The 15,794-nt window shown below is 32.1% G+C and overlaps 1 protein-coding gene across 2 annotated transcripts in view; it reads left to right on the top strand.

The window, feature by feature from the left end:
• Positions 1-644: 644 nt before the first annotated feature.
• The window catches only part of LOC143568363 (DEAD-box ATP-dependent RNA helicase 14-like), a 49,531-nt gene continuing 34,381 nt past the window's right edge, over positions 645-15,794 (top strand). The window contains exons 1-3 of one of the 2 annotated variants that reach the window (XM_077054536.1): positions 645-735; positions 841-939; positions 1,010-1,078. In XM_077054536.1, the coding sequence (XP_076910651.1) occupies positions 718-735; positions 841-939; positions 1,010-1,078 (186 nt within the window). In that variant the 5' untranslated portion in view covers positions 645-717. Of the gene's footprint in view, positions 736-804; positions 940-1,009; positions 1,079-15,794 lie in introns of those variants that run through there. The other variant, XM_077054534.1, reaches the window with a different exon arrangement.

A 15,794-nucleotide genomic window follows, 5' to 3' on the forward strand; every position in this document is an offset into this window, starting at 1 on the left:
AAGGTAACCTAACAATGCTTTTGATTTTATTTACTTTACTTTACGGTGTTTCAATGCACTAGACTCCTCCTAGTTTACATACATGTAGAAACTGCACATTTTGAAGCCGATGACTTCTTTAAGTAGACTGTTAATCTGGTAGTGGAAAACAGTTGAATTTTGCTAATATTTCAGAAGAAAGTTAGGGTTTGTTTTAAGTATATTGCTAGCTTCTTACACTATTACCACAAGAGCTAATGTGTCTGCATATTTATTTTGTTATCAGATAGATGGCTGCTGAGGCGGCGGCCGCACCTTATCAGATAGAAACCTAACACCGTGCTGCCATTTGTATCTGAACCCGTGTCTGCACCTCAGATGTTTGTAACACCAAAACAAAGAATGCCACCTCAGCAAGGATATAACACACCTCAGTCGTATCGTATGGATCCGTCACAGGGCTACCAGTTTACGCGGCATTACACGGGGTACCAGCAGTGGCCACAGGAATATTCTCGGAAACAAGATATTGTTATTCAAAAACCTCCTACACGATATGGTGGTGGTCCTGACTTAAACACGCAGCAGCCATCACCGTTTAGTCAACCACAATGTGGACCAAAGTTTCAGAAAAAAGTGCCAAACGTTTCATCGGTCGGATTGAAGGATAGTACACCTTTTAATGCTAAAAATGGTGGGATTGCTTTGGTCCCTCATCAACCTAAGCTTCCAACACCAATGCCAAAAATTCATGGGGTAACTACTTTTTACTTCTCAGCTTAATGTTTTATGGTTTCATTAGTTTAGTCTTGCTTCCATTTTTGAACAATACTAATGTGAATGCAAACTGTGTTGTTTCAGAAGATAAACTCTGGAACTCCAACAGTTGTGGCCTCTCCAGATGCTTTGACTCAATCATCTGTCGACATTCACCCTAAAAAACATGATGTAACCGCAATGGTTTGTTCCCTGACTCTGACTTTAATGTGTGATTAATATGTTTCATACTTAGTTTCTCTTAATTCCATAGGGTGATAAAGTTCCAGCTCCATTCATGTCATTTGAGTCCACTGGATTCCCTCCAGAAATACTGATGGAGGTAAGTCTTTCTCTTGAACTATTAAAATTTGATCACAGATGTTTGGTTTTGCACAGAGTTAATTAATATGCTTTTTTTCAGATATATGCTGCTGGTTTTGCTTTGCCGACACCCATTCAGGCACAAACGTGGCCTATTGCCCTGCAAAACAGGGACCTAGTGGCACTTTCAAAGACAGATTCTGGTAAAACACTAGCCTATTTGATTCCTGCTCTCATGCTGCTTCGTCATTGTAACAACAATCATGAACATGGGCCCACGGTTGTTGTTTTATCTCCCACAAGAGAACTTGCTCTTCAAATACAACATGAGGCCATTAAATTTGGCCGACCTGTCAAGATCTCTTGCTTAGTGAGTCTTTAGTTCCCATATATATATGTGTGTGTGTGTGTGTGTGTTTTTTTTGCATCTAGTATTGCTAATGTGTGTGTGAATATGGTTTAGTGTTTGTATAGTGAGGGTCCTAAGGGCCCGCAGCTGAAGGATCTAGAACGAGGAGCGGATATAGTTGTAGCAACTCCGGGTCGACTTAATGAGGCTATTGAATTGAGGAAGCTTGACTTTGGTCAAGTGTCTCTTCTTGTGCTCGATGAGACTGATAAGATGCTTGATATGGGATTTGAACCTCAAATCAGGAAGATTGTTAATGAGATACCCCCTCGAAAGCAAACCCTAATGTATGCTGCCACCTGGCGCAGAGAGGTGAGGAATATAGCTAGTGATCTTCTGGTCAATCCTGTTCAGGTCCACATTGACAATGCAAATGAACTTGCTGCAAACAAGTCTAGTACACAGGTAACACACACCGCTAGCCACCTTGTACATTATACATATTTATATATGCATATTCATATCTCTTAAGTTTCTTTTCTCATATGTACAGCTAATGAAGCTTTTATTTCTGAACAGGATTGTAAACATGCCTCCACTGATCTTACTAAAGTTGATGGAGCAGCCAATCAAACTGTGCCACACAATGTGAGAGAGATTGCGACACGTGGTGGTGGCTTTCGAGGTAGAGGTTGCTGGAGGAATGACAGGTTAGGTGGTTGTGGTGTTGGATCTGGTGGACCAGATAGTGGTCGGAATAGAAATGATAGATTGAAGGATTCTTTTGGCAGAGGGCAATTTGATAACAGAAGAGATGGTGATCGTCGCAGGGGAAGAAGCTGTAGCCGAAGCCGGAGCCGTAGCTGGTCACGCAGCCGGAGCCGGACACCTGTAAGGCGTGGAAGGAGTAGGAGCCGGAGCCCTAGTCCCAGGCGGGGTAGAAGCCGCACACGCAGGGCTGTAAGACGGAGCAGGAGCAGGAGTTTAAGCCGTAGCAGGAGCCGGGGTAGAAGCTGCAGGAGTTACAGTCGGAGCAGGAGCTGGTCACGCAGCCGGAGCGGAAGCAGGATTCCTGTAAGGCGGGAAAGAAGCAGACTGCATTGCATGTAAAGGGGGATTAGAGATTATGGCCCTAACTGTTTGGTTTATTATTTCTGTAGTCATATCTCCTAACTAACATTTGCTAACTTTTGGTGGACTGGTGTTGTTAGAAGGTCTAATGAAATATTCCCTTTTGAATTGTGTTTTCTTGCTTGTTTTGACGGATATGATTATCTGCGTGTGGTCGTCTTATTTCTCTTCTTTACCTTGCAAGTATTCCTTAACTTCTTGTAAAATCAAGTTATAAAATTCAAAAAGAACCCCTCCATTTATTCCTGTTCCTAACATATCTCCATATAATAGCAAATTTTAATCTAATTTCATGGAGTCATTACAAAAACATAACGTGTACTTAGCTTGATTTTGTATTGCAGTTTCATTTTATTAAGATCTTCATTAGTGGTATATCACCGCGTGTTCACTTTACAGATGCCTCATGGATTCAAGATATTTAATTTAGCAAAACAATTTTTATATTAATCCATTTTGAATTAACATATAGAGATCTGGAGTAGGGTGAAAAGATGGTTTTTAAAATACAAGTAGTAACTGAAGAATTCTTTTTGATTATCAATCAAATCAAGACTAAACAAACACCATAATGTACAGTGGTTCGGAAGAAGATTAACCACCCTAGTGTATGACCACTTCTTGATCCTCAATCAAATGTTGTCTTCACTATAAACGTCTCTTTAATCCGGTATATATCACCGCTACAATGTCTCACTAAACAGGATGTTGATCACCAGAGACGTCTTTATAAAGGTCGAGGTCCCTTACAAGTCGCTCTTCTCTTGATCTAATGAATTCACTCAAGAGTATCTAAGTTTGTAGTCTTCTTTTTAAGTATTTGCTCGAATAACCAAGATGAAAGAAACAACAACGTTGTCTAGAGACTTTAGCTCACATCCATTGTAAGACTTTATAAAAAATGCTGGATTGTGCCATCCGAGCATAAGGTGTCCTCAGGGCCTAGTTGGGTTTGAGTAGAAATCCTGATTACGTCGAGTGAAGAGGCCTTAGTGTTCAACACACGCCCATCTTTATGGAATCCATCTGGACAACTTCTCCTTAAACTTTTTCCAACCCCACAGAAGAGAACTTCGAGGATACGCACCTCTTATAGCATGTCCAAAGTTGAGTTTAATCATATAAACAAGGTTTTAAACGCTAAGAAATCAAGGGAATTGATTACGATGTATAAATGTGAAAACACTTTCATTTTTTATAGTTCATTGAAATTTGTTCATCTCATTCTTAATAAGCAAAACCTCTTTTGTATGAACCAACTTATTTTCAATTTAAAAATACTTGTGATAAACCTAATGATCAAATATCAGAAGTTCGGTTCACAACCACAATTCGACTGGATCGGCCTCGCACCTTATGTGCATAGCATTTATCGATCTTTTTATATATGTAGTATAACCGGGTTTGATCATATTCGTTTGGTTTCTACATTTGCTATGCTTTAAGCTCAAATAATAAAAGTTTCATGAATTCTATTTTCCATGTAATAATCTTAGCCGCATTATCCATCAAATCAATGCGCATTGCACCAATAGATATAGATAAAAAGGAAATAGGAAAGTAGTTTACGCTTTATTTCCTATGCATTAATTGAGCGAGAAATCGACTTTTGGCCTTTAGAGCATTCTCAATTCATTCTCCATCTTCATATATATATAATTACATTAAAAGCACCATCTTTTCTCTCTCATTTTTAATTAAATAGTATTTTTTTATACTTTTATCATTACCTTTTCTCTCTCATTCACTGACAACCACTTTCAAAAACATTAAAAAAATTTTGAACAGTGTGATTTTCCAAATTTAACCATGAACATCAACATTTTCTCTCTCCTCCTTTCACAACCATTTTTAACCATATCTAAAAAAATAGAGAACTCTCTCACATAATTTGAAGAATCCATTGAGAATGCTCTTAGCTTATATATGTATTAAGTGCACTCTTTGATAGATGCGAATAATATTGCGTAAGTTCAAATGATAATAATTTATTTAGGGTTACACATACAACCCTGAAAAGGGATCCACTTAATGTGCACATCTTCTCATGTCATTTCACACGTTCATATGTGTGTACGCGTTTAGAATTGATGATTTCTTTATGAACTTATGCTTTGTCCTTACAAACCTCTAGTAAACGAATGCTTTACCCATTTACCCTTGCGGATACCCGTTAAACAAACATTTGGGTGAGCTTGCAAGTCAAACTCGATCACTCTTAAATTAAATGAGTTGTGATCAAGCTTAGGTGGGCTCGGGTTAGACTATGCTCGCTTACACCCCTAAAATAACTAAATAAATTGTTACAAATATATAAAAATAATAAAGTAAATAACTTAACTAAATAAACAAAAACAAACATATTATGAAACAAAATCTATAAAGATATTTTTCAATTGCATATAAAATAAAAAGATAGGGGATAAAGTTATCTTTTAATTTTCTTTTGTGACAATTACTAGCAGTTTTTTAAAAAGATTAAAAGCAATTTTTATTTTATATTTTTAATTTCTTTTGATAACAAAGTTATCTTTCTAATACCAAATATAATATGATTTACATGATACTTGTGCATTAAGTTATAATAAGTTAGACGCTGACCATTTTAAATATTTTTCGTTTTACCAAAGGAAATTTCTTACAAGGTAAGGAGTCGGCTATAGACCCTTCACTATGTGTCGTTTCCTTGAGCTCTCTCTCCTCGTTAACATAAGCGTACGGCTTCTTCCATTAAGTAATTTGTTTAATAACATACATTAAATTTAAACTACTAGCTGGTCTGCGTTTCACACCGGGTTCGTCTAAGTCAAATCTAATCTGACTTGTCCTATATATATGGACTAGGGTATTGATCCATGTACTACACGGGTGAAAATATAAAAATAGTCAATTAAACACACATATACATTTATATTTGAAGAAATGTAACGGATTATTTTACATAAATATGTCGAATAAAAAAATTGACCATAGATGAAAAGTTATGTCATTAATCGTGCGATGCAACCTAACCATAAACATGATTAGTTCAAGTGTTCATATTAACGTATCATGCTAAACAAAAGTAAACATTAAACCAATGTCTCGACATAAATAAAAGAACTGACTAGCCATCATTTTTATGTTCTTTTTATGATCACTCAATAAACTTAAAGAGTAAGAATAAACTAAGCAAATAAACATTCTTTACATGTTAAAATTTGCAAAGTAATTATTTAGATTTGGTTACATGCACGATTTACCAAATCGTTACTAAAATTCACCTGATTATCATATATTAAAATACAATACTGAATTGAATTAAAAAAGAACAAACAGTCTATGCTCAGCAACCTATGTCGCAACCTGCAAGAATAAACAAAGCAAATAAAACTATCTTTACATGCCAAATTTTGCAAAGTAAGGGTATGTTTGGTTGGCGGTAATGGAATGAAGGGGGAATTGAATGGGATAAGGAATGGAATGGACAAGGGAATGAAATGGATCTTTACCATTTGTCTTGTTTGGTTAACCCATAGGAATGAAATAAATTATTACTTTTGTTGTTTGGTATTCAAAAAAAAATTATAGGAATGAAATAGAAATAATAAAAGCACTCATATCTCAAAATACTTTTTACCAAAAAAAAAAGAGAATACAATAGCGACGGTGGTAGCTCCGGTGACGAAAATGGCGATGGTGGTGGCGGTCAAGCGGCAGGGGTGGAGATGGTCAAGCGGTGGTAGCACTGGTAGTGATGGCAATGGTACAATGGTAGTGGGCAGGCAATGACAGTGGTGGTGGCGGTGATGGTCAGGTTGCGGTGGTTACGAAAACGTTGTTGGCAGCGGCATGGCGGTGGTGGTGGTAATGCTGGTGGTAAGGTGGTTGTGGTGGCGGCGGAGGTGTTGATGGTGCCGATGGTAGTGGTGATGATTGTTGTTAGGTGGTGGTGTTGTTAAGAAGATAGGGTGAAGAAGGAATGGAATGAAAAAAAAAAGAATGCGGGTGGGAAGGAATGGTTTTGATGGAATGAGATTCCATGTGTAATAGATGATTCCATTCCATTGAGCAACCAAACACCCCCTTTTTCATTCCCAAACAATGAATCATTCCATTCTTACTGTCATTCATACATAACAAACGCTACCTAAGTATTTAGAGAGGAAATATAAAAATGAATGAATGTTACTCACTAACTAGTTATCTTAAAACAAAAATGAAATACAAACAACTTAAGTAACTATTTAAGGAATGGTCAAGACCTAAGTAAATATAATTAATACAAAATAAATACTTGATTTTGATAAATAAGTAAAACATATAAATTGTTTAAAAAAAGTGTTTGAAACAATTATGTGTTAAAAATTATGGAAAGGTAAAGCGCCTAATTTTTTAAAAATTTATTTTTAAAAAAATAAAATATGCTACAGAATAGTAACCAAGTTTCCAAATTGTTCAAATTATGTCACTCATACAATATTTTTTCAAATTGGGTTACTAAACCTTTAAATCCAGCATCATCGGATTTTTTGTGCGCCAAGAAAGCAATGGAGGAGAAGATGTAACGGTTGGGATTTGCAATATATGTAATTATTTTAAAAATTAAATAAAACGTTAATTATATTAAAATCAAAAATAAAAAATAAAATAACGTCACCACTCCACGTCAATAACAAAAAAAAAAGATGAAAAGATTTACTCATTGAAATCAAAACAAAGCATGCTAAAAAAACAGATTAAAACATTTAATTTAATAAAGTATGAGCGTTGAGTGATTTGATCATAATACTTTTTGAACTTAAGTGACCTAATTGAAACATTTTTAAACTCAGTTACTATTCTACAAAGTTATCCATTTTTCAATTATTTTAGTAAACATCGCATTGCTTATAAACCATAAAGAATACAAAACTCGAAATATTAACGATAATTTTAAGTTTTGCATCATGAGTTGATGGTTTCATTTTGGCATTTAAGAATATGAACATGATAATAATCTTAAACAAAACAATATGAACATGAAGACAATATGAACATGAAGTTGACTAATATGCATGAAAAAACATATTAATAGTTTCAAAATGATTTGAAAAAACTTAAATTTAGCGGATCTATATCTTTACATATATAGAAAGTCTAAATTTTGGTAAAAGAATTTATATAATTAAAGTTTTATTTAAGATATAATTATTGGTCAAAATCAAATACAAAAACAGTTGTTATCAAAACTTTATAAATTATAATATCATATAAATGTAAAATAAACCAAACGTATATAGGTAAAGAGCTCTGTTAGAGTCGTCTAAATTCGCTAACCTGGTCGCTCGATATTTGAAGCTAAAGTCTAGAGCTCGTTTAGGCCCATATCAATACGAAAATTTTAAATAATAAATTTAAGACATGGGTATGGTATTACGGAAAATTACTCTCGTAGCCTGTTGGTTAAACATATAAATCAAATATGCATCTGTGTACATACGGGTTGATGGAAACATATTTGCACATATTCACCAACAAATAGACCGCTACATGTTCAAGAATCCAGTAAATAAATAAATGTTAAATTATCTTTCCCACCGATATGAAATACGAACTAATATTAGACATTGGTCAAACTCATGTGCATAGAGTGGATGATAGTAAAATTTTGTGATTTGCAATTAACAATATATTTTAGCATAAGTTGATATAATAGAAACTAATCAATGTTTCTATGGAATAAATTGTCTTGCAACTGTCTCTATGTTGAACTTCAAATTACAGCTTCACATTTTAAGAGCCAATTTTAAGAATAAATTACTTAAATTGGAATATGATAGATTTTTAATCAAACTTGGTGTTTGGAAAATGTCTGATGAATACACTTTTTCAGGTGAAAAGATCAAATTTTAATAAACACAAATCAACTAAATACAGTTGATTAATATTCATACCATCTTAAATGTAATTATATCTGCTCACTCTGTTTGTAAAATCAAAAATGTAAAACAGCATAACAATTATTGAGAAATAAATGATAATTGATGATCGAATTCGATGTTTACCTAAATACAATATTAGATTCAGAGAGATGAAGTCAATTATTTGAACAACAATAAGCTGCATAAAGACACTAATATTATTGAGTTAGCTAAACAAAAATAAATATAAATATTTTATTACAGGGAATATGGTGTTTACCTTCTGATCAACCCTTCTAGTCACAATATTATATACATGTCATATCTACTAATATCTTACATGTCATACAACACTAACAGTCTGTGTTGCCAACAACTTAAAGGAACCAGGCTTTTTTTCCATCATCAACAAACTTGTCATAAACATCTAAACATACACAAATACATAAATATATACATTATATGTAAGCATATAGTATGTAAAAATGAGAAAATTAATTAAACTCATAATGTCTAAGCCATATGTTGACATGTGTATTTATACTAATAGTATATTCATATATTCTTATATTATTAGTAATATAGATGAATACAAGATATTTACAATCACATTTGCAATAGTTGATGAGATGGATTGAAAATGAGCGATGTGTTACCGCAAACATATATGGGAGGTAAAAAAAGTATATTTTGCAAAAGTTTGATTAATATGAAAAGTATTAACAACATTTTTTCATTCTATCCATAAAAGTTGTAGCTATATTCTGCGCAAATATATTATTTGTAAAGAAAATTGTTTAGATATTTAAGCCATACTAAGTGAAAGTTGAAAAATTATTGGATTTCATAAATAGATATAAAAATATTTGGAAATGTCAAACCGATATTTTAATACATTGATTTTTTAAAGCAAAAGAGTTCATCTAATAACTTACAATTAGTGATGTAGATATCACAATCATTAACATTAATATACGACTTAAATGGGATGACAATAGAATAATATTATTTAATTTTGAATTATTTAATTACCAGGAAAACTTAAGAAGCTTTAGTATGTATGGAAACTATAGTAATGAACTAGTAGAAATATGACAATTATCCAAAAAGTCTATTACTTTAATAATATAGGTAGATTATATTTGGGGTATTATTATCATGGGTTATGTTAGAATAAAAACCCACTTGAGTTGTGAAAACTCTAGAAACTCATTCTCAATCACATGTTTTTAATTAAAGATTAAATCTTGTGGTCCACAATTACAGTTAATAAAAAATGTAAAATTTTATTTATATTTTCTCTCTCCTGAAAACATATATAAAAATTACTAAAAAAATGTAAAAAATAGCAAAACATTTTTTAAATGTAACAACATATATTACATGTAATAATAAAAAAAAGAAAACGATGTTACATAGGGTTTTTACGGGTTTTCTCAACTCAAGAGGGGTTTCAAACTATACTTCTCTTATATATTATCATTATTTAAATAATAATAATTATTATTAAATGTGCATTATTATATGTACTTAATGTAATATCATTTATTAATCATTACAATAGACAAGTTTACCCCTTTAAAATGTTTTATTTACTTAAAGTGAATGCATCAATTGTTGTACCATGCGCATTAAAATTTTTAAAACTCTTAAAATCCAAAAATTGTTAGCATACCCTCTTAAATGTATTATAATATAATAATAATATCTTATCTTACAATTCTCTTAAAGTGGACCATATTTTTCACGCGACAACATTATATGGCTTTCAAATATGATGTTACTTAGATGTCATTTGGATTATTTCTTAATTAGACTTATCATTTAATGAATTTCATAAAACTCACGAACCTATTTACTATTCTTTTAACCCGTGACTCGTTTTATAGTTTTATACAACTACCCGTTTTGTATCTAAGCATTACCAAATTTATATTTAATCACAATTACCCGTTTTATAAAACCCTAATACTTTGTTAAAATTTTCTCATCATCTTTTTCTTCATGCGTCATTGAGTTTCTCGACTTCCTCACTCTCTGTTATTATTTCGAAGGTAATTTATTTGGTTTCGTGTAATTCCGTTTTCTGATTAAATATTTTTATATATAAACGATTGGGATTTCTGCATGAAGTTATTGATCCTATATATCTTAATGTTTAACAATTTCTTATTTACATTCAATTGATGTCTGTTTTTATACACTAAATATATATTTTTGTTAGATTACTAAGTTAATAACTAACATTTTGTTATTCTAGGGTGGTCGATTTGACATTATTTGTTAAAGATGACAACATCTTTCTATATCGTTATTAAAGATCCTAAAGTCTCATTTTTATAATGTAATAAAAATAATTTTTAAAGTTTGTTACGATATTATAACCAGATTTTATAGTTTCAGTACATGTTATAACATATCTTCTTTATTTAAGGTCATTCCAAAAGAATTATTAAAATTAATTCTGCTATGTTTAAAGTTTTTACTCAAATAGTGAAAATTAAGCATCACAAAGCGACTTCTAAAGTTGAGTTCAAAAGATATGCAAAAACTTGTATTGTATTACACACACACACTAGATTTTATCCCCCGTATTATGGGGGTTGTTTTACATTATTCGTTTTATATTTATATATGTATATTTGGATTTTAATTTTATTTATTGTAAGAAAGTTAATAATTAATATACTTGAGGTTTGATGATGAAATGATTCACAAATAAATGATATGTTATAATCCGGTTTAAAAGCTATCTTGGTTTGGTGATACCAATTACCCGTTTATTTTATTTATTATAAAATTGTTTCTTAATTATAAATAATATCTTTTTTAAAATAAAATAGGATATTAATTTTTAGTATAATTCTATTTTATAGGATTTTCATATCAAATATTTGATGAGATTATTTTTTTAATATAATGAGATGTTATAACCCGTTTAAGAGCTATATGGGTTTGGTGAGACATTTACCCGTGAATTCGGGTCAAATGCGTGAGAAACTTTCATTTACAAATAAAGTAATCCGATGGCTTGTGAGAATAGTTGTTTTACATTTTTTGTTTTTTAATATTTATTTTTTGGATTTTAATTTTCTTTATTGTAAGAAAATAATATAATTAGGGTTTGATGATGAAAGGCTTTCATAAATAAATGATATGTTATAACCCGTTTAAAAGCTATCTGGATTTGGTGACGCATGACCCACTTATGTTTTTTACTATAAAATTGTTTATTAATTATAAATAATATCTTTTTCTTTTTAAATTGGATATTAAATTTTAGTATATTCCTATTTTTGTAGGATTTTCATATCAAATAATTGGTAAGATTAATTTTTAATTTAATAAGATGTTATAACCCGTTTAAGAGTTATCTGGTTTTGGTAAGACCCATACCCATGAATTTGGGTTAAATCAATGAGAGGTCTTCATTTAAAAATCAAGAAATCTGGTGGCTTCCATAAAAGGGGGGAGCGACCACATCGCAACACGTAGGATTTTAGGGGTTTCATTTATATATATATATATATATATATATATATATATATATATATATAGGGGAGGGATATTTTGAGAACCATGTTGAGTTTTAAGAACTTAAGAACTCAATTCTAGGTCACACATTTAATTAAATGGATTGGAATATGTGGTTGAGATTAAATTTGGCAAAAAAGTCAAAGTAGGAGAGAGAATAAATATGTAAGTGGTTACACTAGCTTTTACGTCCGTTACACATGTGTAAAAAGTCGACTCGGTGCGTAAAAAATTATGTAATTTTTTTACATGTATGTAACTTACATATATTACGCATGTGTAAAAAAAATTCGTTACACCGAGTTCTTTCGAGTTATTAAAACTTAAAGAGATTCTTAATTGAAATCTCCCCTATATATATGTGTGTGTGTGTGTGTGTGTGTGTGACGTATATATTTTTTTTGTCACATGTTACACGTGTCTATACCCTAGTATATAGATATATTTTAATGTATAAAAAAATATAAATTAAGTCCTAAAATATCAATTTCTAAAGTAGGGACACCAATACTTATCTCGAAAGTTCATTAGGTGGGATATTAAATCGGTACTAAAAGTACCCGATTCAGTATTAGCATATGCTACCATTTACTTATCTTTATCCTAAAGCAGTTTGACCTAGTTATAGATGAAAATATTGGAAATTATTGCAAAAACCCTTTCTACAACAACAAAAAAAGGTTCAAATAGTTAAATGACATAAACATATGGATTATAATATTCAATTTTATTGATTTAATGCTAAATACCATAAAATATATAGGTAATTAGGTATCGTCTCGTCATTCTAGTTTTAGCTGGTGGTAAAGCTCTTGTATTTTGAGGGAAATAAAGTTATGAATGCATCTTTAGTTTAAGTATACAAAAGCGGCAAGCCATAGGTGCAACATGAGCTAAAATTGGTTAGGACATAACACCATATTTTTATGGTGAGATTCTATATTTTGCCTATCAATACATACTGTACACATAAGTTGAAAAAATTGACCATATAGCTATTGTAGCCTTACGATACATAACCATGGGCTTACAATGCTACTATAACACATACTGCAACTTATTTTAAAACATTTACGAGTGAAAATTATAATGTTTTTATATTTGAATCCTCTATGTATTCATGTACCATTGCTTAAAGAGTGTCGCATGGATCAAGTATACTTTTATTGGGATTCTTTTGTACCACGCTATGGCCACAACTTGCACCCCACTTTTGGCATGCATGCGTATTACAAGATACATACATTCTTTTTAATTCTTTCACTATTACTTCAAACAATCAACAACAGTCGATTTAGACTTATAGTTACAAACAAAGGGTTTCAACAAGAACACAATCAAGCAAGCTAATGACGATGCTACTTTGATTTACATCATGTGTAATTTGTTTATCTTCGTCTTGTTGGTGTCTTCTTTCCCTTTTGAAAGATGTGAACTCGGTTATCACTTTTACCAAATTCGAATCACCGCTTGTTGATGTCGTTTTTCCCTTTGTGTGTCGGTCTTTCCGACTCTTTTGGGAATGGCCTTCATCGTCGCTGATGTCAAAGTTGAGGTCGAGGTTAGAAATTACGATGTCTTTTACGTGAAAACCTTTTTGGCGATTTCTTTCCCATACTCGCATGGTGACTCTGTGATTATATCCTTCTCGGCTTCACCGCTCCTTCAATCCACCAACCTTTTGCAATAGATACCTTTGAATTTGTTTATCTTTTGGTGTAAGCCTTTCCATTTTGAATTAAGTTGATGGACACTACGTTTGATGCAACAGAGTTAACAACTGAAGTGATCAAGGATTGTTTTTCAAAATGAGTGGCGTTTTTTTATTTCCGTCTTCCAATTCCTCTGTTATCGAGACCCACACCTTGGTAAAGCCATCTCTCATGGTGTTGCATTCTCTCTCCCTGTATTTTTGTTGTTACTTTTTTTTTTTTTGTAGAACCGGATCTGGTGATTCGTCGATTTGTTTATTAGATAGATCACTTTATTCATTGTTGTTGAATCTTCGGACTCTTAGAGTTGGCGGTAGCTGGTGTAGTTTGGGTTTGGGTTTTGAGATTCTTGTGGGATTTTGGGAGCAATTCAAGCATTGGATCAAGAAAAAGGTCAACAAATCCCAAAGTTTTGGTATTGGGACCACATTTGGTGTAGATACGAGCTATACTGTCATGGGATTGACATTTGGTTTTGCGGGATTTGAACATGAAGCTCGGGATTAAGAGAACTACCGGCTCTCCCTTTCTTCGAACCCTTGATTTTGCTAGAACGATCTATAATTTGAATGAGTTTTGTAAGGGTCTTCAAAAAAACCAAGAGTTATTTAAGGAGATGGTATGAAAAGCGATAAATGGCGTATTTATTTATAGGTTAAAATTTGCCTTTTTAAAATATTTTAACCATTCAACGGCCATAAAGCTGTTGGAGAGTCTCGGGGTAATCGGCTTCCACAACCTGGGAGGGTCTTGTTTATGAGGTACCAAGATGGACGGGTGGTGTTCCCGCAGTTACTCAAGTTAGACAATGTAGCAAAACTAACAACTATTATAAAACTTGTTAAGTTAAAAAAAAAATTAATGGGTTAACATGACGTTAGCCTTACCGCCACCATCACCACCAGTTCACCACCATAAAAAATACAGCAGATGAACCTATTTTAGTACTATTTCTGAATGGCTCATTTCATTTGGATTCACTTTGGTTTGGTTTTGTAACATCTCGGATTTTCCGTTATCGATCTATAATATATATAAACGAAAACCCTAAAATCCTACATGCCGCGATGTGGTCGCTCTCCCCTTTTATGAAAGCCACCAGATTGCTTAATTTTTAAATGTAGATCTCTCGTTGATTTAACCCAAATTCATGGGTATGGGTCTTACAAAAGCTAGTTAACTCTTAAATGGGTTATAACATCTCATTAAATTAAAAATTGATCTTACCATTTATTTGATATAAAATCCTATAAAATTGGGATGTACTAAAATTTAATATCTAATTTAAAAAGAAAAAGATATTATTTAAAATTAAGAAACAATTTTATAATAAAGAAAAAAACGGGTAATCGGTATCACCAAACCTGGATAGCTTTTAAACCGGATTATAGCATATCATTTATTTGTGAAACCATTTTATCATCAAACCTCAAGTATATTAATTATTAACTTTTTTACAATAAATAAAATTAAAATCCAACTATACATATATAAATATTAAAAACGAATAATGTAAAACAACCCCCGTAATACGGAGGATAAAATCTAGTTTGTTTACATATAACCCGATTCGGGAACTTATCTCGGATCTTTATCAATAATATTATCAAGTAATTTTAAGTATTTAAGGTTGGTATTTTCATTTTATACCCTTTACATTTTCTAAGTTGTTTATTCTTTGATTTAACTTTAAAAATAATCAATATGTAGACTTTTAGGAAGTTCAGGGACTATTTATGCCAAAAACCAAAAAATTTCCTTTTCCCTCCCGGGGTTCCGTGTGACCAGCCAGGGTCTTCACCACCGCGCGCTGCTGCCACAAACCTGATCAGATGGTATGCCTAATATTCTTTCCTAGTTCGTTTTTAGCATCCAAATCGCTTATTTTTGGACCAATTCAAGTGTTTTAAGCCCCAAGAAAACTAATACAGCCTAAGTACATGTCCATATTCATTACCCCTTGATCAAGCACGAAATTTATGAGTTATTATGTTGATTTCATCATTAAATGTTTATTCGGTTCCCTAAACGAGTGAAATCACTATAATTAGTTCGTTTTAGTATTTCCTATATAAACAACACTTATTTTCTCTGCCATAAACTTCCCTAAACCCTACTTGAGGATAC

This window comes from Bidens hawaiensis, unplaced genomic scaffold (genome assembly GCF_021521415.1).
Source record: "Bidens hawaiensis isolate Kalapana, Puna unplaced genomic scaffold, B.hawaiensis_p1.1 tig00023981_1, whole genome shotgun sequence".
Taxonomy (NCBI): Eukaryota; Viridiplantae; Streptophyta; class Magnoliopsida; order Asterales; family Asteraceae; genus Bidens; species Bidens hawaiensis.